General features: G+C 42.8%; 1 protein-coding gene across 2 annotated transcripts; it reads left to right on the forward strand.

Moving 5' to 3' along the window:
• The first annotated feature begins 541 nt into the window (after window positions 1-541).
• PLSCR5 (phospholipid scramblase family member 5) lies at window positions 542-22,076 on the forward strand. Of its 2 annotated transcripts, XM_083616416.1 has the most exons (10): window positions 542-575; window positions 931-1,170; window positions 8,124-8,155; window positions 11,981-12,132; window positions 16,454-16,496; window positions 16,850-17,070; window positions 17,769-17,930; window positions 18,997-19,158; window positions 21,774-21,856; window positions 21,945-22,076. In XM_083616416.1, the coding sequence occupies exons 2-9, from the start codon at window positions 968-970 to the stop codon at window positions 21,810-21,812; spliced, it is 1,014 nt and encodes a 337-aa protein (XP_083472542.1). In that variant the 5' UTR covers window positions 542-575; window positions 931-967; the 3' UTR covers window positions 21,813-21,856; window positions 21,945-22,076. The 2 variants fall into 2 exon arrangements, with proteins under 2 accessions (XP_083472542.1, XP_083472543.1); XM_083616417.1 differs by lacking the exon at window positions 542-575 and having other exon boundaries at window positions 1,098-1,170; window positions 8,089-8,155.
• Window positions 22,077-24,277: the final 2,201 nt, after the last annotated feature.

A 24,277-nucleotide genomic window follows, 5' to 3' on the forward strand; every position in this document is an offset into this window, starting at 1 on the left:
CCCTTACCTTACTATCCTCAGGCATGCACAGCAGCAGCAAAAAAAGACTCGTCTAGACAACCAGTGCTACCCGTGTCACCCACCATTTTAATACTCCCACAATGCCTATGGAGTCGCTCCAGAGTGACACTAGTTTAGGGCCCCAAAGGAAAGTAAAAGAGTGTGTATCAACCACACGACCACATGGAGGAAAAGTCCATCAATGGTTACTAGCCACGATGACTATGTCCTTCCTTCAGCATCAGAGGTGGCATCCCTCTGAATACAAGTTGCTGAGAATAACAAGTGAGGAGAGTGTTGTTGCACTCAGATCCTGTTTGCAGGCATCCCATAGGCATCTGGTTTGCCACTGTAAGAACAGGATTCTGGAGAAAATGGGTCTTTGGCCTTCTTGTGTTCACAGCGGCCCAGCCTCCAGGGAAAGTATTGCTGACAAGCTCAGGTGACCTAGGTTTGTGACCTCACTCAAGGCTTGAGTCATTGACCATTCCAATGAGTCATTGACCATTCCATTCCTGATCATTCCAACCCCTGGCGCCAGGTCTGATTTGCTGGGTATTCTGTGTGGAATAAAAGTAAATGGACAATTGATAAATTGCCCTGGAAACTCTAGAAGCTCTGACAAAGCCATTTTCAGTTTGCAACCCTCCCAGGCCATTACAGAAGATGGAAAACAAAGCTTGCAAAAAGTTTCCCTTATCTAAAACTCATTACTATAGGATATAGGATTTAAACATTTGCTCTCGCTCTCTCTTTTTCCTGCCTTGCCATTTGAAATCTATGGTTATATTATCGTCATGACCTAGTTCTTCATTTCAGTTAATTGCTAACATAAATAGTGAATTAGCTACTGAGAAAATTTGCAATAAACTGTTAATTGTTATTTTAAAGATTTTCTGCTTTATGTTTTGCAAAAACTCCTGATTCCAGTGCCGAAGAAGAGCAAGGCAGACTTTTTCTCCCCGTGATGAACTACCCAGGACTTGCTGCACAAGCAGTGTGTGTGACTTGTGTAGTTGAAATGCAGCTGAAGGAGAGTCAGCATAGCGGTGCCGCATCTTTAGCTATTACTGGGCTAACTGCAGTATCTCTGCAAACAGGCTCACATCAGTGGAGTTACTGTGTGGGTACCAGCTGTAGCAAGACACATCAGACAAACCAAAATTCAAGGTGAGTCACAAAAGCAAATGTCACGTTTTTGGTACATTGATGTTTTTGACAGAAAGACGAGGATTAGATGCAGAGGGAGGGGAGGTTGTTTAAGATCTCTAGGAATAAAAGAAAGAAGCTTCTAGCTTGCATGTTGATTCTTAGATTCAGTTCGTACTCTGCATTTTCAGCAGCAGAGAAGCCTTTAAAATGAGATGACTATAATGTGGCATATGGGTAGGTGATGCCTCTTGAGCTGATCTTATATCTTTATTTGCTTGACTCAAATATTAGTGGATGCATTCCTTCTTCCCCGTGTCCTGGAAAGCCAAAGAGTTGTGTTTCCAGATAGTGGTTGGTCTCACTGATGTTCACGTCTGCATGCCCAAAACATTCATGATCAGGCCTTGTGAAGCAGGGTAAGTGGGGTGTTGGTTGCTAGGCCTGCAGATCGATATGAATGGAAGCTGGGGATTGGAGCATTTCTTGCTGATATGACTTAGGAATTGATGGCACTCTAAAGCAGAGTTGTTAGGGGGAAGGAAGAACTGGGGAGGTCCTCTCCCAAGCATAAGACTATACATTTTCTAAACAGATACTCCTCTCAGTTTTCAGTTTTTCCTTTGGCATTGGCAAGGCAAATTGTGAACTGACAGCAAAGCTTTGTTAACTGGTCTGAACAAACCCCAGTTTGCCAAATTTGGACATGACAGCAAACTATGGGTGGAATGAAATGTCAGACTAATACAGTTGTCCCACCAATACAAGTGTTTCTGCTTGCCAGATGGAACAACCTCCCTTCTCCTCCCTATGCATGCCATTCTGGAGTTCTCCCAGCCCTCCAGAGCAGAACTGTGGGGGTGCAGGGGGCACATGAGGAGACAAAGCACCACAGCACTAGCAAGAATCCTTGCACTAACCCCATGTGTTAGCTGAATCTGGCCCTATGATTCTTACAAAACAGAAATGGTGAGCTAAAAAAAACTTCCATTAGGAGGATGGGTGGTGTGGCTTCCCCAAAATGGCCTCATGGGCCAAATTGGGAGGCCTAGCAGGCCAAGTTTAACCTGTGGGCCAGAGGTTCCCCATCCATGGTCCAGGCCAACAGCATTTCCTCTTGCCAACATTCATGCCTGTGGCAGAGAGGTTCATCTAGAAGCCCTGCATCCCAGGCACCAAGGAGCAAACTCCTCCCATCAGTTCACTAAGATCTGAGGCATTGTTCCCATCTGTGAAGTTTGTGTCATTTTTGACCTGCCCTCTCTCTAGAGGTAGCTGTTGCCCTTGAAAGCTGCATCATTATTGTCATCACACAGAGCTTCTTGGATTGTTTTTGCCTTAGGTATTTTCCCCAGCATATCATCTTCATGATTTACAAAATAACTAAGTGCACGGTTCTGTTATATTCCACAGATTTCAGAGGGACACTGTTATTTGAATGGTCCAGACCATTTAAATTAATCAAATAACAAAATAACTGATCCGTCTGTAATCAGTTTCATGAACAATGGCAAGTCATTGGCCACTGGTTCTAGCTTACTAAATATGATAATATTTGGCATGACTATAAAAGTAAATTCTGGGGAAACTGACATTATTGTCAATAAAAATAATTATCTTCCACAAAAGAAAATTGAAGTAGGTTTTGAGGGAGGCTTTTTAAATAGACGAAATATTGTAATTTTATACCAAGTCATATTTTCTTGCAGAATATTATGATTTAAAGTATTTTCCCCTGTTTATTATTGTTAATAATTATCAAAGGATATCATCATCATCATCATCATCATCATCATCAAACTGCAACACACACACACCAGCAATGTTTGGCTTGTCATTCATCAAAATCAATGCAATTAACTACTAGGGTAACAAAGTGTATAGAAATTAGTTATATTATTTTGTGTGTGCAAGTACAAATTGACCAAACTGCCCTTACTGTAAGAACAGAATTTGCTTTAGCGGATAAACATCCTGTGCACATTGTTCCAGTATGGAGGACTATGTGCTATGTATTAATCTCATGCTGTTTCTACTGTTTATAAGGAGCATGGGGGAAAACCAGCAGGAGATAAAAAGAGATGTGGCATTCTTTGATGACCATGAGAAAGACCTGAGGAAAAGGAAAAGGTTCTTACACAGGGCAGCCAAGGATTTCCAGTCTGGTCAATCCAAAGGCCTATCTGATTCACCAAAGTCCTATTTAGCCAAATATTTTGTCTCCAATACTACCAATCCTGATTGCTCTGGAAAGTCCACAAGCAAGGCATGACGGCAATAGCCTTTTCTTGTTCCAAACAATGTCTTTCTTTGAACACAGCCATTCCATTTAACTACCATGCCAGATAGCCCTTGTCTGCTCTGTCCTCTGTGATGCTGGCTACTTTTGTGTTTAGAAAGGATATTAATCTCATAGCCATAATAACCTTTCTCCCCGAGTGAATTCCATAAATGAATTGTGTATCCTGTGCAGAACTATGTGGGAACATACCCAGAAAACTGCCTTGTAGCTAGTCAGATAATTTGTGGACCCAGGCCTTGTCTAACTGACAGCAGCTCTCTGGGACTTCAGTCAGAGATCTTTCCCATCACCTGCTACCTGAATCACAGAATCATAGAAGTGTAGAGTTGGAAGGGACAACAAGGATCATCTAGTCCAACCTCCTGCAATGCAGGAATCTTTTGCCCAATGTGGGTCTTAAACCCACAAAGCCGAACCTACAATCTCTGGCTCTACCTGAAGATGCCAGGGATTAAATATGGGACCTTCTGCATGCTCGCCAACTGAGCAATGGTCACTTCATTCATTCATTCATTTTATTTGTACAGTGGTTAAGAACTTAATTCATTCCGGAGGTCTGTTCTTAACCTGAAACTGTTCTTAACCTGAAGCAACACTTTAGCTAATGGGGCCTCCTGCTGCTGCCGCGCTGCCGGAGCACGATTTCTGTTCTCATCCTGAAGCAAAGTTCTTAACCTGAGGTAATATTTCTGGGTTAGTGCAGTCCGTAACCTGAAGCGTATGTAACTTGAGGTACCACTGTATGTCACTTTCCCACCAAAAAAAAAGAAAGAAAAAGAAACATTTGCAAAGTGGGCTTATAACAAGGAAACAGAGATGCATTTCAAACAAACATTATACAATTTCATGATAACAGCAATACCAAAATATAATAGCATAAAGCCCACATTTCAATACTGTAAGTCTAACATGCACCATCCAATGACAAAAATTACAAGGGAGCGTCACAGTTTCACCTTAATCCTAGAAACACCCCTCCAACAATGTTGCTCACAGTCTCTCACCCTCAGTAGCTTCTTATAAGGCTTCCAAGGGCGAAGGGTGGGGTAGCTAAAACATCCTTCCCATGATGTTGCAGCTACATGCAAAGCAGATGTTCTTACCATTGTACTTCCTGTGTTCTTGCTCACATGAAAAACAGCATGCTTTATCATTAACAGAGTCCCATTATGGGACCTGGAATCCTTTCCTGTTAATACAACCATGAGCACAAAGGTAGAACCTAGTGATCAGTCACAGATGCATAGAAGAAGAAGAAGAGTTTGGATTTGATATCCCGCCTTTCACTCCCTTTAAGGAGTCTCAAAGCGGCTAACATTCTCCTTTCCCTTCCTCCCCCATAACAAGCACTCTGTGAGGTGAGTGGGGCTGAGAGACTTCAAAGAAGTGTGACTGGCCCAAGGTCACCCAGCAGCTGCATGTGGAGGAGCGGAGACGCGAACCCGGTTCCCCAGATTACGAGACTACCACTCTTAACCACTACACCACACTGGCTCTCAATCTGCCACTTGGATATTGCTTGGCTTCCACGTCCTCTGCTGCTTTTTCAGGATCAAGCCTAAAGATAAAGGGATCCCTAACCGTTAGGTCCAGTCGTGGACAACTCTGGGGTTGCGGCGCTCATCTTGCTTTATTGGCCGAGGGAGCCGGCGTACAGCTTCTGGGTCATGTGGCCAGCATGACTAAACCGCTTCTGGTGAACCAGAACAGTGCATGGAAACGCCGCTTACCTTCCCGCTGGAGCGGTGCCTATTTATCTACTTGCACTTTGACATTCTTTCAAACTGCTAGGTTGGCAGGAGCAGGAACCTAGCAACGGGAGCTCACCCTGTCACAGGGAATTGAACTGCCGACCTTCTGATCGGCAAGCTCTAGGCTTGGTGGTTTAACCCACAACGCCACCCCTGTCCCTTTTAGGATCAAGCCTAGTATGGTGGTAATGTGAGCATTAAGGAAGAAAATAAGCACATTTTGTAGGAAAGAATGAGCATCCGGTGCTTCAAATTTTGCTTACTAAAATAATGCAAAAATATGCAAAAGCTAAATTCTTATTACTCATTTCCATGCTGGCTTTCATTTTTACATTATTATTTTTTGCTGGAAAAAAAGAAACCAAGTTTCCAAACAATCAAATGAACATTAGCCACGAATGATAACAAATCATATTGACACTTCAAGAGCAAATCACTCCATTAGTAAAACATGTTTGAACTGCAAATTTTGTAGATATAAGTATTCTGTGTCAGTGCTGAATGGTTTGATAGCTGAAAGGCCTTAGCAACAAAGCTTACCAAACTTACTGATGTTCCTTGAATTATAATAATGAAACTAAGGTCGGATTTTGAACTGGGTGTTTTTGTTAAGCCTATACAAGTTCATATACAACTTCTTGTTTGATGAAGCCACTTTATCAAAGTCACCGTGAGTGTATTCCATGGATGGCATTGCCTTGTGCAGGAAGTGAAGTTCTGGGGCATTTTCCTCATTTGAGAATTTTCTTCATAAAGAACTTCCATTTTAAAAAAATAACTCTTGCTTTATACAACTTCCTTAACTCAGCTGCATAACTACCATGACACCATCTGAGATATGCTGATATCCTTCCTAATCTGCAGTATACATTCTAGCTCTCTTACTCCAATAAATCATAGAATTGTAGAGTTGAAAGGGACCCCAAGGGTAATCTAGTCCAGCCCCTTGCAATGTAGGAATCACAACTAAATAATCACTAACAGATGGCCATCTGATAAAAGCCTCAAATGAAAGAGAGTTCACCACTTACCAAGGGAGTCTGCTCCATGGTTGAACAGCTCTGTCTCAGCCAGCGTGGCCAATGGTCAAGGGTGATGGAGGTTGCAATCCAACAGCATCTGAAAGGCTGTTTCTAGCTAATCTTCTGTTACTAAGACTTCAATTAAATGATATTGAAACATCTTGGAATGGCTTGACGTGGGTTAGCAACAGAGTCGTCGAATCCCCACAATGGGGTGAGTTCCAGTTGCTCTGTCCCAGCTCCTGCCAACCTAGCAGTTCAAAAGCACAGCAGCAGAAGTAGATAAATAGGTACTGCTGTGGTGGGAAGGTAAACAGCGTTTCCATGGGCTCTGGTTTCTGTCACGGTGTTCCGTAGTGCCAGAAGCAGTTTAATTATGCTGGCCACGTGATCCAGAAAGCTGTGTGTGGACAAACGCTGGCTCCCTCAACCTGAAAGCGAGATGAGCGCTGCAACCCCATAGTTGCCTTTGACAGGTCTTAACCATCCAGGGGACCTTTACCTCCCTGCCTCTGCCCATACCATCCCACCAGCTGCTACTGTCTGGAGGGCAGCTGCAGGTTGGTCTACACATCATTTTTATCACATGGAGGCCATTCAGAAATGCTGAATATTTTGGGAAGCTTCTGTTTGCTGTGCAAACCTCTAAAGATATCGTAACCATATTTTGCACAGTACCGCCTGAGATCAAGGAGCAAGTTTTAATCTATCTTGGGACACAACTAGGTGCCATTTTGAATCACGATGGTAGCATGAACATTTCAAAACTGCACTGATTTTGTTTATTTGTTTGTTTCTTAGAATGGTGAATAATAATAATAAAAGGAATGTGCCACCCTGTTATCCTAAGCTAGCGGGCATCTTGTGCCAATGAGTTCAGTAGGTTAAATAAATTACGCACTGGACTGGGAAAAAGATGAATTCCATACTATTTTATTAATAAACAGGAAGAGGGGAGAGCAATATGTGCTTGTCATATCATCTGCAATGGGACTTCAGTTTAGATATAATGACCTTGGGAGGGAGCTAAAGGTACAAAGAGATATGAGGATAGATAACTATGAATGATAATTACTGTGGCTTTCAGTCTGCCAGGTATTACATGACAGCCTTTTCCTGCATTGCCCTTTTTGTGGTCACTTAACAGTTGTGAATCATGCCTGTGTGATTCACACACAGATACGATACAATCTCCATGGCAACTTGGTCACTTGAGTTAGAAATACAAGCTGGCACAACTCAAGGTTACTCTCTCCCAATGCTTTTAGAGCTACCATTAGCTTTTTGATTTGGTCTCTATTGTGAAGCCAGATCTCCATACTTAAATGCCATTTCCATAGCAGTTTCTTGAATTCCAGTGTGCAGGGCATTTTATCTTGGAAAACAATTTCATTCCGTAAAGGATGACAGGAGGATGAAACCTCCCATCTTGCACATATGTGCCACATGCTTCTGTACTATTGAAAACATTGTGTTTAGCTTTGGGTAGACATCAAGTCACCAACTATGCTTCTTTTGCTGATGCTCCTTCTGGAGCTAGACTACTGAGAGCTAAAAACAAACAACACACGGAATCAAAAGGTTGGTTTGAATTCCAGGCGAATAAAAGCACAGAATCGGCCAATTTAATTTCTTTATGTGCTCTGTTTATTTTTCTTGCTCCTGTGTGTGTGTGTTTGTGTGTGTGTATCTTGATTGCAAGCATCGTCTCCCCCTGTTGTCCATACCCATAAAATGCAGTGATCAGAAATACGAGAAAGGCAATGTGTTTCTTTGCCGTTCTTTTGTAACCTGACATGAAGTAGACAGACACCTTCTGAAGTTTGTGCATGCTGTGCTTTCCCCCCTCCCTTGCTGCAACAAGAAAAGCCTTTTCTTTTAACCTGGCTTCCTTTGAAGAAGTGAATCAGGCAGCTTCATGGCCTCTCAAGGTAAGTGATTATATATAACCCATAAAGGGATGTTTACTAAAAAAGGGGGGGGGATAAAAAAGAAACCCCCCCTAATGGTATATAACAATCAGCCATCTGATTAAATGGGAAAGTGACAACTCCAAGGAGTGGTAATTTCTGCTCTGACTATGCTGCAACTGAGGCGGAATAAAATTGAATGTCAGCTATAATATATAAACTTCAGCTTGCATTTCTTCACAGATGTGCTGTGTTAGTTGTATCCTTACACCGGCACCTGTCTGCTTTTGCATACATGCTATTTATTAAACAATAGGAAACATAGAAAGGTCATGCTTCCATTCAAAGTTTCACATCCTTCAAGCACACTTCACCAGAGAATTATTGCGTCAGCAAGTACTGATCATTTGGAACATGGTTGACAAAATCCCCACTAACAAGCGTCTGAAGGACAATTGAGTGCAATCAGACTGAAGGGGCTAGTTCGTGCCATGTCTTCCCTTTAGTTTGAGACAGCTAACTCCTCATTAAAGGTGAAAATTGCCAGCAACTGGAAATCCTTTCAAACCGTTTCCCTTTAAAAAGAATAAAAATGAAATGTTATACTTAAAAATGAAGTCAAATTCTTCTCTCATATCTACCAGCCCGTCTCTTCAAATAGCACAGGTGTTAAAAAATTTGGCAAGAGGGTTCTCTGGAAGTACTAACAAGATCACACGCCAAAAATTATACATGAAATGCTATTTTAATATGGATAGTTTTAATTTCTGGGTAATTTTTATGGCACTTCTTGCCATATGCAATTAAGTAGGTTGTAATCTTGGGGTGTGCGAATGTAGGTACTTTCTGGTGCAGTAGAAAAAGTCAGTTGTCCCATCTGTAAAATGGGAGGGGGGAATGCATTGTTATTGTGAAGACAACAGGAAAACACTGTGCAAAATGTAATGTTCTGTTTAAATGCTAAGGAGTAGAATGGTGTTTAATGGAGTTAGCAAAATCATTTGGAGCAAAGTATCCCAAAAGAAAAGGAACATAAAGCATAAATCTACATCTAATCAGCAGCCAGTGGTTTAAAATATTGCAATTTATATGCTTTATCTACAGCATAGATAAGTGTGTGGAAAACTACTGGAATAGGGATCCCTTCATGTACCACCTTTGCAGATGCACAAAATAATGTATACCACTCCTCAAATTGCCTTAGATTTCCATGAATATTTAGTGCACCTGCTGCTTGATTTTCTCTAGCTTAAGTCTGAGTGACAGGGCAGACTTCACTTCCCCCCACCAGCCCCTTCTTTAAAAATGACACCTGTACTTGGCCAATAAAACTTCACGGCATTTCAGGAAACACAAGTTTGGCCAACGACAGGATTCTGTGAGGTAAAATGATGCAGGAGAGCATATGAAATATTTATGCCCCGGTTATGCATTTTTCAAAAGCCAGATAGAAATTCAAAGGGATTCCTCCTTCTTCCTGGGGTCTCGAGCTTTTGAAGGAAAGCTGTGGCTGCAATGATAAATTAAGATCAAAATACAATTACACGATGAAACAGGCATGCTCACAATGGAAAATAACACAAAGGGGCCTCTTCTAAACCCACAACAGCCGAAAACTGTAACTTGGTAGTTTATGTCCAAATTGTAAAAGACACATCATTGTCACACAAGGTTTCTTCAGATGGGCTACCTTCCGTCTCTAAAAAGCGAGCAGAGCATGATCAGAGAAGGCAGAGATGAAGCTTCCTCTGACATGAAAGGAGATAGAAGAGAGTTGGTCAAGCCGTGAAAATAGAATGAAGCAGGACTGGCAAAGATAAAGATCCTTTACGGGGTATGCAGGTTGTATTCGGCACCATCTGCACTATACAATTAAAACAGTATCATACCACTTTGATGACTCCCCCCAAAGAATTCTGGGAACTGTAGCACTTTTCCCAGAGTTGTTAAAGGTAAAGGTACCCCTGCCCGTACGGGCCAGTCGTGTCCGACTCTGGGGTTGCGTGCTCATCTCGCTCTAGAGGCCGTGAGCCGGCGCCGTCCGCAGACACTTCCGGGTCACGTGGCCAGTGTGACGAAGCTGCTCTGGCGAGCCAGCACCAGCGCAGCACACGGAAATGCCGTTTACCTTCCTGCTATAAAGCGATCCCTATTTATCTACTTGCACTTAAGAGTGCTTTCGAACTGCTAGGTGGGCAGGAGCTGGGACCGAACGACGGGAGCTCACCCCGCCACGGGGATTCAAACCACCGACCATACGATCGGCAAGTCCTAGGCACTGAGGTTTTACCCACAGTGCCACCCGCGTCCCTCCAGAGTTGTTAGGAAACCCCTATTTCCCTCCACGAGCTACAATCATCATAGTGGTTTAACAGTAAACGACAGACCCACCCAGTGTCCCTATTTTCCATGGGCAATCCCAGATTCAGAGAAGCTGTCCTGGTTTTTGATTTGACCCTTGAATGTCCCGCTTTTCCTCAGGACATCCCTATTTTCATGGGAGAAATGTTAGAAGGTAGGGAGTTATCCAACCCTCGAGCCAAAGGCAGTGGCGTAGCTAGCTGCTTGGGTGTCCGGGGCAGCACATGCGCCCTGCAGCCGGGGGCGGAACAAGCCGCCCATGGGGGCAGGGCAAGCCAAGGCAGGGCGTGCTGCATGGAGCCTCTACACAGCCTCCCCCTCAGCTGTAGGGCAGCTAAGGAGGTGGGCAGATGCAAGCCCCCCGCTGCTTGAAAAAGCAGTGCAGAACTTGCAGGCGGTCCACCCGCCGCCTCCCCCTCAGGAGAGACGTGTGGCTCAGGCACGCTGCAAGCCCCGCGGTGTGGCACCCAGTGCCCCCCGCCTCACCTAGCTACACCTCTGGATTAGGCAGATTCATGGAGGAGAGGGCTGTCGAAGGCTACTAGCCTTAAAGGCTGTGCTCTGCCTGAAAAGTTGGAGGCAGCAATGCTCCTGGTTTCTGGAAATCACTCAAGAGGAGAGTGCTTCCACAGTGGCATAGGAAAGGGAGTGTGGTGGGTGCAGGAGTTATTTTTTTCAAAAACACATATTTTTGGCATTTTGTCACCCCCCTCAGTGATTACACCTGGGTCGGCCTGCACTCACCGCACCCCCCTTCCCACGCCACTGGTTGAAGGCAGCCTTGTATAGGGAATTTTTAAAACGTTTAATGCTTTGTTATGTTTTTTATATATGTTGGAAGCTGCCCAGAGTGGGTGGGGAAACCCAGTCAGATGGGTGGAGTATAAATATGATGATGATGATGATGATGGAATAGGACATCCCTATTTTCATTGGAGAAATGTTGGATGGTATGCAATGCCTTTTCCCAGGGAACACTGGGATTCCCAGGATTCTTTGCCTGCCTTTGACTAGTAGGGCAGAAGGCAGAGAGGCCAAAAGCAGATGGAGCAAGAGCCAATGACAAGGCAGGGTCAAATAATTTTTGGTTTTGTCCCCATCCTCTTGCTTGCTAAGTTCAACGAGGGCAACAGTGAGACTAAGGAGAAGGAAGTTGACTGCTGGTAGTACTGTACATCCTGGAGTGGATGTAAGTAAGAAGGCAGGCAGTTGGGGGTTGGCTGAGGTTTGCAGAGCTGTGCCCCTTTCGCCCTAATGGACCAGTCTGCATGACTGACCATGCTCCCTGCTTCAGACTTTTCAGCAACAAAGCTACAATGTGGTGTGAGGTGAGCTGAACAGAAGGGCATTGAAGATGTCACAGAGGGTGTGTGACCAGTGGATGTGAGTCTCACATGATGGAGGTGGAATGCTTCAATCAGGCTGTTGTTATTGACCAAACTAGGATCGATTTTCATTAAAAACTTTTATAATGTTTTCATGCAGCTATTTCAGGCCAAATTCAGAAACCAATGCAAGATCCTCTTCCCGGTTCTCCAGAGCCTCCAGCTCAAACAAAGACTTCAGAAACTACCGTTGTCTGGAAACAAGCCCAGCCTCCTGCCGGTTTGCCTCCTGGTCTGGAATACCTCAGCCAGGTCCTGTTCCACTTCCAACTACTGTAACTGTAAAATTATATATTAGATGTGTTTGAAGGGCCCCCTTTTAGATTTACTTCCACCTTTCCAAAATGATCTGTTGTGCCTTTATCTTTTTGTGCTTCCGTAAAATGCAGCAACAGATTATAATAATTTTCACTTTGGGATTCCCTGAGATGATCTGTCTTCCCTTGAATTTACTCCACATCTCACTCCAGATCTACTCAAAACATTTTTTTCTCTCCTCAGAAGCATAGCAATTCCAGATGGTGCATTTCCCCCCCTTTGGGGTAGTTATGAATTACCTTTGCAAGTGCCTCAGGGATGCCACACATCAACACAGCATGAACACTGTGTTGGCCGGTGTTGCTTCCTCCACTGGGGATGGAGTGGTGTTTTTGCTATTGGACAATTCCATCCTCTGCTTGACCTTTCCTCTACAGTAGGTAACTAAACACCCGCTCTCATTTCTTGGTATGATGAAGTGTCGTAGGTAGGTTGCGCAGATGCATGCAAAATTTTTGTTTTATTTCTTTTCTGAAATACGACTTTTTCTAGAGTTGCCAAACCAGGGACAGAGAAACTGTGGCTCCCCAGATTCCCATCTGCTGAAGCCAGCATAGCCAATGGTCAGGTATGATGGGAAATAAGAACTGATGGGAAATGTCCATCAATGTCTGGAGGGGCACAGATTCCCTATCCCTCTCCCCACCTCACATATACCCCTAGACCTGGATTGCTCTTGAAACTTCTGCAATCCACCTGCAGACTTTTGAGGTATAGATTGTGCCCTGCTTTTTCTCTCTTCCCAATTTTGCTGAACAGCTAGTCTGATGAAGAACTCTGAATAAATTGAAAGCTCTTGGTTGATCTAATAAAGATATTACTATCCTGTAGATTTTGGGTTTCGCCCCTTCCCTAATGAACCAAGACTACTACCTACATTTGTGTCTTTTTGCTTGATGTTTTGAGCTGAGCAAACGTTTAGGGAACCATCTTTCTTAGGGATTTTGCTGTTGTCTAGCTAGTCTTGCAAAGGACCCACTTATTCCATCTGATATTCTGCTGCAGGCTCAGATTTGTAGAATGAAAGAAGTCAGCTTTGAGGTTTTCTGAAAAGCAAAACTTTTGATTTCTAGCTGGACCCTAACTCTGGTGAAATCAAATCTAAATTACGGAGCCTTAGAACTCCTGTCACACCATCACTGTACTTAGATCTGAGGCTTCTTGCCTGGAAATATCATATGTGATCAAACACTTCCAAATACTCCATGAAAATTGTTAATAGAAAGCCTGTTCGACAACAAGGGCAAGAGCTGCTTCAGAGAGCAAATTTTTAGAATTGCAATTGGAGGTTGCCCCAATTTTTCTCCTGCCTTTTCTGTATCATGAAACGGGGTGAACCTAGAGACAACAAAAGGCACAAACTTGCATCTTGTCAAAAGTGCTTGTGCCAAGGGCATTACTGGAAAAGGAATTGCTATTCTTTGTAACCATGTGTTTGATTCTGATGTGGTTCTGATGTGGACATACAGTGGTACCTCGGGTTAAGAACTTAATTCATTCCAGAGGTCCGTTCTTAACCTGAAACTGTTCTTAACCTGAAGCACTACTTTAGCTAATGGGGCCTCCCGCTGCTGCCGCGTGATTTCTGTTCTCATCCTGAAGCAAAGTTCTTAACCCAAGGTACTATTTCTGGGTTAGCGGAGTCTGTAACCTGAAGCGACTGTAACCTGAAGTGTATGTAACCTGAGGTAACACTGTACATCAAATTCCTTATTTTTGTGGTGTTGTTTTTTCAATGCTCATATGTCCCATATGTGGTTAGAATGGGATAGAATTCAGTTCCCTGCTTCTCAGACTGCATTGAGGAAGAACTTCAGGTCTTAAGGCAGGAGTGGGGAACATGCTTCAGCCTGAAGACGACATTCCCTTCTGGGCAACATTACTGGAGTCAAGTGCCAATGGTGGGCGGGGTGAGAGGCAAAAGTATATTTTAATTAGACAAGGAATGTAAATTTTCAAAGCACTTTTTAAAGGAACAGCTTGCTGGATCATCTCAGTGGCCCATCGAATCCAACACCTACTCCAACACCCAGCCAGATTCCTGTGGAAAGCCCGCAAGCAGGACATACGTTCTAACTTTTTCCAAGGTGAAACCAGGACTTGCATCTTCTGGGACGTGCTCCGGGGCGAGTCATGTAGACATGTGCCTCGCTCCTGCCCTGAAAAACTGCTTTTTGGGGTGCAAGAACTTGCACAGCACCCACAAATGCCCATTTGTGTTTTGGGCACCGCACAAGATCGTGGTTCCAACAAAGCACTTTTTAAAGGGTGAGAGTGTCGCGCAAGAGAGCATGAGATCGTGGCACCCAAGACAGCCGCTAAAATCCTGGGATGTCTCATTTTTCCCCAGGGGACTTGGGAAATATGCATAAGTGGAAGAGCACTCTGCCCACCTGCTATTTCCAGAAGGTGGCATCCAGGGGTAAACTGCCTCTGGCAGAGGAGGCAGAATATAGGCATCATAGACAATAGTCTTGTCCTTCCTGAATTTATATAATCCTTTTAAAAAAGCCATTCAAGTTGGTGGCCTTCACTGCCACTTTTGGGGAGCAAATTCCATAGCACATGAAGAAGTGCTTTGTTTTATCTGTCTGGAATCTTCCAACATTCAGCTTCATGGGATGCCCACAAGTTCTAATGTTGCGTGTCGAGGTCCCCAAGCCACCCCCTAAATAAATCACAATTCACACAGAATTTTTGCTTAAGGTTTTTGGCATAATTTTGGCCACAACTTTATTAAAATACATGTGAGTGGTTGCTTAGGCATTGGTTATGACTATCTGGCCCCGCCCCGGAACAGAACTGACTTCCGGTTTCCAGCTAAAGCCAGTAAGGGAAAACAATACTGGGGAGAGAATGGGGCTGGGCACCATACTGTCACCCCTCCCCGCAAGTGGCCCAAGCCCCTTGCTAGGGATTCGGACAAAAGCATGGCAAAATCCTGGATTCCTTTAACGGAATTTCTTTGCAGCAGCAGCATTGAAGAGGCAGGCACAGCCAACCTTTACCCCTCAACCAACCAAATTTTAATCAATGCCTAACCGCAACCTTACAAGTTGTAACAATTTGCTATGCAGTAGGCAAAAACCAAATGGCGCCAGCCAATCTGCCAAATGGACAAAATTCCTACCAGGCCCCTGCCCCAAAAGCAGACGACCCCATGACAGGCGTAGCAAGGTCAACACAACATCCCTAAAATTAGGGAGGTTGGGCGGGCAATCCAATGCACGCAGCAAAAGAGACTGCACCAAGCTGTGTGCCAAGAATATATAACTTTCGGGCCAACCCTCTAAATGGTAACATCAAAATCTCCTCAACAACCCAAACTGGCTCAATCACAGTCATGGCCATCCAAATGGTCCTGCCCAGCAACCAAGAGGAAGTGTCTTGCTAGACCCCACCGCAACACATGCTCTCCATGCAGGAGAACACGCTTTATGAGGGAAGGAGAAAAACTCTACCCACTATCTCCATGAGAGGCATAGGATGCCCTGCTTCCATGTGAACATGCCTGAACTTTAGGATTGGCCTCAGGGGTGCTGCTCCAGGTCAGTTCGCTCCAGTTGGAGCTTCTCCGTGCTCCATATCTGTGGTGCATTCTCCATGCCGTGTATAATTTTATAAACTTCTATCATGTCCCCTCTTACTCTTCTTTCATCTAAATTAAGAATATCCCAATTGACCATCCTTTCCTGGTAGGGGAGTTATTCCATTTCCTTGATCATTTTGGTATTTTTATTTTTTATTTTTTAAAAAAACTTTTATACAGTAGGCCAGTTTACACACACACACACACACACCTCTATTCTCCACTCCGGCTTGAGCAAACTGCAATATTACCCTACAAGCACTTTCAGCCCAAATTGAAAAGCAGAAACCCAACATGAGGGAGATTGAGTCAAGCAACACTGCTGCCATATGTAGATTTCATTATGGTTTTACACTGCTGATGTATGTACTGGTTATACTCATTTGCTTTTGTTGTGACTGTTTTAAGTTTTGCTTGTCTTTGAATTTTGTTGGGGTTTTTTTAAATTAAATACATAAAGGTATTAACAGCCCAGAGGACATACTGTAGTTTAATTGGGTGCTGTATAAATGCCAGATACAAATAAATACTATACTGTACTGCATCTAGTATTTTATGCAGCGCACTATTATTTATTAGTGTTTGATGCTGTTGAGTATGAAAATCTCCAGATTTTCAATGTTCCACAATTCTCACGTTTTCTTATTTATTTTCATTTCTGAACAGTTGGACCAGATCATTATTCACCAGCAAGTGGAGCTTCTCCAAGGTACTGCACATTCCAGCTCAGCCATTGTTAGAGATGCCAGATCCATTTACTTCTAACCCATATCACTTTTGCTTATGTTGACCCACCCACCTGGTCCCTCATTTTTGCACCAAGATGCAATGTCTATTTCTACCTCTATAAAAACCGCATGTAACGATATTTTTGAAGACATTCTCTCTCAAAACAACACACCTTATAAAACGTATTTTCTGTTGTTGTTTTTTAAAAAAATGAAAATAAAAATCTAATCCAGAAGGAATTAGCCTTGGATCAAATTCAAATGAATCAAAACGGTCATCAAAAATATCTCTTTTTTAGGCTAAATGCATTTCTACCTGTTTGGCTTTATATAGTTATACTTGGGACTGAGACCTGCAGCAAGTATGAGATTAAAAACCACCTGGGACAAAGAGTTTACTTTGCAGTGGAAGAAAATGGTTGCTTTGATCGTAACTTCTGCTCGCCGCTGAGGTCTTTTACCATAAGGATTACAGACAACACAGGTCAAGAGGTGATCACAGTGAACAGACCTTTAAGGTGTAATAGCTGTTGCTTTCCGTGTTACCTGCAAAAGGTTAGTTAATCCTAGTAGCAACCCCTTTTATCAGTTTGCACGTTTCCTTTACATCTGTATGCGCATTCTGATGGCGACGGTTTAGAACTGCACCTGAGTGTGCATTCATCTGAAAGACAGAATGTGCTTCAGAATAAGCACCCCATTTATTCCCTTTGTATTGCATTTGCCCTTCTTTAAAGGAATCCTGCAGAAGGGGGATCGTGCATAGGGAATGGGTGCATGATATTGTGCTTTTACTGAGTGTGCTTTTTTCTTCCTCCATGGTCTTTCAGACTGAGAAGGGGCAGCCTCACTTGCAGTTTCCGGGTTCCTTTGGTGTTGGTGACAGGATTCATCTTCAAACTAGGCATAGCTTCAATTGCATAGCTAGGAAGCACACCAATATTTATTCCTTCCTTTAATTATGGGCATGGGGAGGGGTGATTTGCATTGGGACCAGAGCAGGGGGCTGGGAGAACTAACTCAGGGGTAGCCATCCCTGGGATAGCCAGATATTGCTGGACTAAGCTCCCACAATCCCTGAGTATTGGCCATGCTGGCAGAGGTTTATGGGAGTTGTAGTCCAACAACATCTATAGGGCACCATATTGGTTGCCCCTGCGCTAACCCATCAGTTGTCATTTTCTTAAAACCTTCAGCAATTATCTTCAAAAGCCACTGGTTAGATTAACTTTTTTATTTTCACTGTCCAATAGTTAGAAGTTCAGTCTCCTCCTGGGACTACAGTTGGCTACGTGGTGCAGAAATGGGACCCTCTCCTGCCCAAGTTCACTATCAGGAATGAAAGCAATGAAGATGTGTTGAAGATAATTGGCCCTTGTGCAACATGCGGTTGTTTTGGAGATGTTGACTTTGAGGTACTTTTGATAACATTGTGATTTTTGTGTGTTTTCAGTTTGCAAAATACGGGGAGTGGTGGAATGAATTAAAATGACAGCCCTCACTAAACCAATTTATTCGTCTTGTGTGCTGCATTTTCAGAGGGAGGGGGAAATGTAATTTATTTATTTAATGATTTTCTAGTCCACCTTTTAGGACTATAAAAGCAGTTCACAAAAGTCAGTAAGACTTCAGTCCTGTGCCTGGGAGGAACCCCCGCTGAACTCTGAACGTGCTGTAAGACACATATTTCAAAAGAGCATTAAAAATAAGACCAGTAAATTAAGAACTAAAGCAGCAGCAATTAAAATCATGAAAGCTATCAATCAAGTGCCAAGCAGAACAAAAACACGTTTAAAATCTGCTATAAAGCTATCTATGAGGTTTGCCTTTTTTAATGTTCACATTTTCAAAATATTTAAACTAAGCTGACTGCAGTTTGCAGCCTCTGAACGTCACTTAAATTATTGGCTTGTGCTTCACTCCCTTATATGCCTTGTTTTCTACTGCTTCCATAAGCGGCTCTTGCAGGAGGGGATGTATGGGGGGCGGGTAGTGGTGACAACTGCATAAGGGTTCCATGGTATTCACACCACAAATGCATTACATGATCAGTGCCATCAGCTCTGTCAATAAAAAAGAATTTTGTGCATTGATTTGAAGAAAGCAGATAGAAGGAAGTTTTTCTTCCTCTCTCTCTCACTAGAACTAGAATCAATGTATTTATTGTATTAAATGGCTTTGTCAGTTTCAGCCCAGATTAAAATGTGGTTTGTATTACTTGATAAGGTTTCATTGGAGATAAAATACCTATATTGAATTTAAGCCAGCTGGCGATTATACACTAGACATTTAACTGAACTCTCCTTTTCTGATGTTCAGTTATACGCCGCTTCTCATTTCTGAAATTCATTTGCTCTCTTAAATAGCTCCAATGTCATAGTTAACCACCACTTAATCCCACTCACCCACACTTCCAAATATTTGAAGAATGTTCTCCATGCATTCCTTTCAGTTCTCATGTGTTATTTTCCTTTCCTGCAGGTAAAATCTCTAAACGGAATGTCAACTATTGGCAAGATTTCCAAGTATTGGTCTGGATTTGTCAATAACATCTTTACCAATACAGCCAACTTTGGTATTCAGGTTCCTGTAGACCTTGATGTAAAAATCAAGGCTGTAATGATTGGTGCTTGTTTCCTCCTAGTAAGTATACCAGCAAAGGCAAAGTCCTCTCTTTCCTCAGTCCAATCCTTGTTTCCTTAAATGCCTACATTTTAGAAGCAGTCCTGTGAGACTGGGCTGAATGGATACTTGAATCTGGGTTTCCTGCACCTAAACCCAACACACTATGCACCATGCCACATTTGTTTATGATTCATCATATTCTCTACCCACACAGGCAATTCTGTGTATGGCACACAACTGCATTTTAATCCTATAGCCCACCGCTCCTCCCAAAGGAGCCCAGAGCAGCAAAATGCAACACATTTATTTAGATACTAAATGCATTAAAAACATCTAAAACCAGTCAAATATCATTTCAAGGTTGCTGGGAACAGTATCTGTTAGATATCAAAGTCTGGTTGAACAGGAATGCTCTTAAATCCCCCCTGATGCTAGTAATGGAGACAGGAACACCTCACCAAGGAGGGCATTTCATAAATGGGGAGCCAACACCAAAAAGGCCTTGTCATGAGTCAATGCTCTCTGGGTAGTTCCCACAAGTGGCACCACCACACACCCGGAACCTATTGAAAGCCTAAGGCGACACTCACCTGCTCTTAGTATGTCGTATAATTTGCCAAGAATTTTCATTATCTTAAATTCAGACCTTACCTCATTCTGGATAGTGTTAGGTAGTCATAGTATCTTTTGATCTAAATAATTGTATGAGGCAGAAGCAGCTTGCTAAGTTAGGCAGAGCATCATTTGCCCTGCACCAGCGCGGGTTAAACCACAGAGCCTAGGGCTTGCCGATCAGAAGGTTGGCGGTTCGAATCCCCGTGACAGGGTGATCTCCCGTTGCTCGGTCCCTGCTCTTGCCAACCTAACAGTTCAAAAGCATGTCAAAGTGCAAGTAGATAAATAGGTACCGCTCCAGTGGGAAGGTAAACGGCGTTTCCATGCGCTGCTCACCAGAAGTGGCTTAGTCATGCTGGCCACATGACCCGGAAGCTGTACGCAGGCTCCCTCGGCCAGTAAAGCAAGATAAGCACCGCAACCCCAGAGTCGGCCACGACTGGACCTAACAGTCAGGGGTCCCTTTACCTTTAACGTCCCCATTGCCTTTGCTCTTCCTTCTGATAAGCAACCGCAGCCCAGCTGCTTAGAAGCTAGCATAGTGGCTCCAGCCCATATATTAGGCCACTTCTGATGAGAACTTGCAGTCCATTGGAGTTAGTTCTCACAAGCATGTTGTACAGGTTTGCCCTAAATGTGAACCCTTCATACATGAACTCACAAGTGCCCAATCAGTGCTTGAGCTGGCAGTGGGATCATGCTAGTTAGCCATGCCTCCGTGTTCCACACCATGCTGCCCTGACTTCCATTTCCATGTATTGACACAAACATCTGCAAAGGGGAGTCTTCCTGTATGTACAGGAAGACTTCCCCTTTGTGGACATCCTGTGCTCCAATTTGGGAGGAAGGGTATAAACACATCCAATGATAAGCAAAAGCACCAGCAATATAAACCACGCATTAATCTCAAAGCCAGCATAAAATGGATGTTGGATTCAACATAGGGATCAACAGATAGTTGCATGAGTGCAAAAATTCCCCCTTGCGCAACAGAAACAATCTCCCCCTCTTCTCCCTCTGCACAGCCCTTAATTCTGTTTTGGGGTAATTCCCCCAACCCTCTAGAACAGATTTGGGGGCATGTGTGTGGGGAGGAGAGGGAAAATTCAACTGAAATGTAGTTGAGGTTCACCCAATTTATTTATTTGACAAAATTTATAGACTGCTTAATAAATAAATCTCTAAGCAAGTTACATAAGATGTAGATATAGGCCAGCTAACTACCCTCATGTATACTCCATGAAACATTAAAAGCTTTAGATGAAAGACATGTTTTTAAAACGTTGCTTTAAAAAAAGCTAAAGGACCCCTGCACTTAACCGTCCAGGCAAAGGCAACTATGGGGTTGTGGTGCTCATCTAGCTTCAGGCTGAGGGAGCTGGCATTTCACCACAGACAGCTTTCTGGGTCATGTTGCTAGCATGACTAAATCGCTTCTGGTGCAAAACAACACCGCGACGGAAGCCAGAGTGCACGGAAATGCCATTTACCTTCCTGCCACAGCGGTACCTATTTATCTACTTGCACTGGCGTGCTTTTGAACTGCTAGGTTGGCAGGAACTGGGACAGAGCAATGAGAGCTCACCCAGTCACGGGGATTCAAACTGCCAACCTTCTGATCGGCAAGCACAAGAGGCTGAGTGGTTTGTCCAATTGCTTTCACTGACCACTCCTGAAACAAGCCCCCCTGAACTAGATCTTAAGGTACAGGGAGAACCATATGAGTGCAGATGGTACCAAGCCATTCAGTGCTTTAAAGGTAAAAGCTAACTAGCAGGTTATAAAAATTGTAAAGGTGCCTAATGATTCAGTTGTTAGCCTAACCCTTTAGTCCGACAAGGCAAGAAATAAAATTATCTCCATACTTTAAAGCTGTCTGATTTCTTCTGATGCAAAACTGCCTTTCCTCAGAAGAACTGCTTTAAAAAGGCTTTAATGAAACCCTACAAGTCAGCCTTTTGATATTAATTGTTGCCTTTTTGTATCTTCCTCATCATTCACAGTTTATTTATTTGTAGGACTTAATGTTCTTTGAGAACTCCTTGGATGGATTGTAACAAGGAAGATGATAGGAACAATAAAATATGCAAACTACAGTTCAGTAAGTAAGAACGAAACATAAATTGGTCGCCTTTGCTTTGAAGACTTATACATAAGACACTTTCTAATTCTTTTTCATTTTCTTCCAGCAGTCCCTTGAGCTCTGGATATTACTTTTGAACTGTACAATCCTATGTTTTGTTTGGGGGGATTTTTTGTAAGAAGAAAAAAGCGGGGGAGGCAATGACCAATGTTTATTAAACTATAAGTTACGTAAATAATTATTTTCTCATTTTTATTGTGTAGATGATTGCTAAATATACTGTTTACAGAGAGAAAAAGAGGGCGCGCACACTCAACATTGCTTTGGAGTATTGCAGTTCTCTTTGGACTCGTTTGATGTCTTTGCGTCAGAAAGCATGAAAGATTAGAACTAAGACTTGCAGTGCCACTGATGAAAAGTCTTTACTTACAGAGCCCTTTGAAGTTTGGGAAACGCTGGCCCCAGCTATTAGCTGAAAAGGAAAAAGTGAAAGAACGAGGTTTATTATTATATCCCAAGAAGCTTTCAGATTTAGAGTTCAATTAACAGTAACTAACAGAGACATCATCCACTGGGAAAGCTAAAGAGAGATGTCTGAAGGGACGCTTGTGGGTGATGGTGTTAATTGTTCAGATTTAAGAGGTACTTAAACAACATAGTTAAAATTTATGGGCTCACTGATGGCAATTGTCTGTTTCCTGCAACAGGTGATGTATCAGAACATACCAAGCCAAATCCTTTGAAATGCATACGGCCGTGATTGATTTTAAAGCTGGGAGTCTGAAATAAGCTTCCACTTGCATTCATGGGCTACCTGCACGTGATATTTATGGCTGGATTAGGCCCTCTGAAGTTAGGGGGGCAGCTCTTCCCTCATTATGAAAGAGGTTAGCTATGGTTAACGGCTAGCTGGGCTTCACCTTACAGATTTTCTTCCAGTGACTATGGCAAAGGCATTAAAGTTTTGCTAAAGGAGAATAAGGAGATTGCAGAAAAGCTGAGTAAGAATAATATAACAATAACAATCAGTGCTTTTTTCTTTTTAAAAAATGTTTAGGGGTACTCTCATTAAACTGTCTCTTCCATCTGAGACTCAGGAAACACCGTCACAAGAAATGAGGCCAAAATTGGGGGTAGCAACAGAACTGACGAGTCACTGTGCTAGAGAAGAATTTTTAATTTTTTTAGTTTCTTCTCTCATTAGATTCACAAAATGTTTAGGGGTGTGTGAACCCCTGTATTCTCCCCCCCCCCCTGAAAAAAGCGCTGATAATAATAATAATAATTTATTATTTATACCTCGCCCATCTGGCTGGGTAAATTCCTTCCATTGTGGAAGATGCAGGCTAGATCCCTGGGCCTGAAGCCCCTCAGAAAGAGAGTTGGAAGAACAGAGATATATAGTGATAACAAATGACCAAATTCTGAACCGTATTATGTAGACAGCAGCAGACCTCTGAACTGAACAGGTGTCAATAGACAGTGATGGTGGGAGAGGGATTTTGCCCTCACATCCTTCTTGTGCGCTCCCCATAGGCATTTATTTCCTTTCTGAAAATACAAGCAGAGTTTAAAACGGAAACAAAAATGCCTGGGTAAGAGCGGGAAAAATGCCTGTCTCCAGGAAGATTGAACTGCAGGTGATCTGAGGGGAGGTCTTCTATATATGAGGCTCGAGTATTTAAAAACAAACAAACCCCTCTCCCTTGTGATTGAATTAGGGATGGGCAAATTGGTCAATTATGGTTTCTCTCAGTCTCTCATTTTTCCAATCTTGTTCAGTTCTCCACATTTCTGCATCAGTTTGATTTTTCTTTTTTTAAAAAAAGTGCTCCTGAAAATCATTTCAGTGAAAATTTCTCCTCATATGACATACATCCACAGATACATATATATTGGCAGGGAACTTCCCTAATACACACATTTTTGCACATCTCTAATGTAATGTATTTTGTATGGTCTTTTCAATGGTATATGCATTTTTATGTATACTTTTGTGTGTGTGTGTGTGTGTGTGTGTGTGTGTGTGTGTGTGTATATATATATATATATATGCAATTTTGGACACATTACTTGACTGCATTACAAAATTCACATCTGTACGAATTTCAAAGGTTGAATTTCACTTCCCATTTTGTTTCAGAAAGGTAAAATACACCAAATTTCTCCCCCAGCCCTAGACTAAATAGCACACTGCTGATAAAGAGTCTACCCAGATAAAGGCCTCAGAAGATTTTAAATATGTATAAAAAGTATCGGACATGGTTTGCACTCCAAATAATTATTGTCCCATCACCTCAAAAACTAAAATGCAGCTAGAAACAGTATGACTGACATTTTCAACAAAAACATGACAGAGAATTGTCCTTGCAAATAAACACACATAAACAACCCAAAGGTTCAAAGCTATAACCATATGTTTATCTAACAGTGTGGTGT

The sequence above is a fragment of the Podarcis filfolensis genome (assembly GCF_964270895.1).
Source record: "Podarcis filfolensis genome assembly, chromosome: 5".
In the NCBI taxonomy this organism is placed as follows: domain Eukaryota; kingdom Metazoa; phylum Chordata; class Lepidosauria; order Squamata; family Lacertidae; genus Podarcis; species Podarcis filfolensis.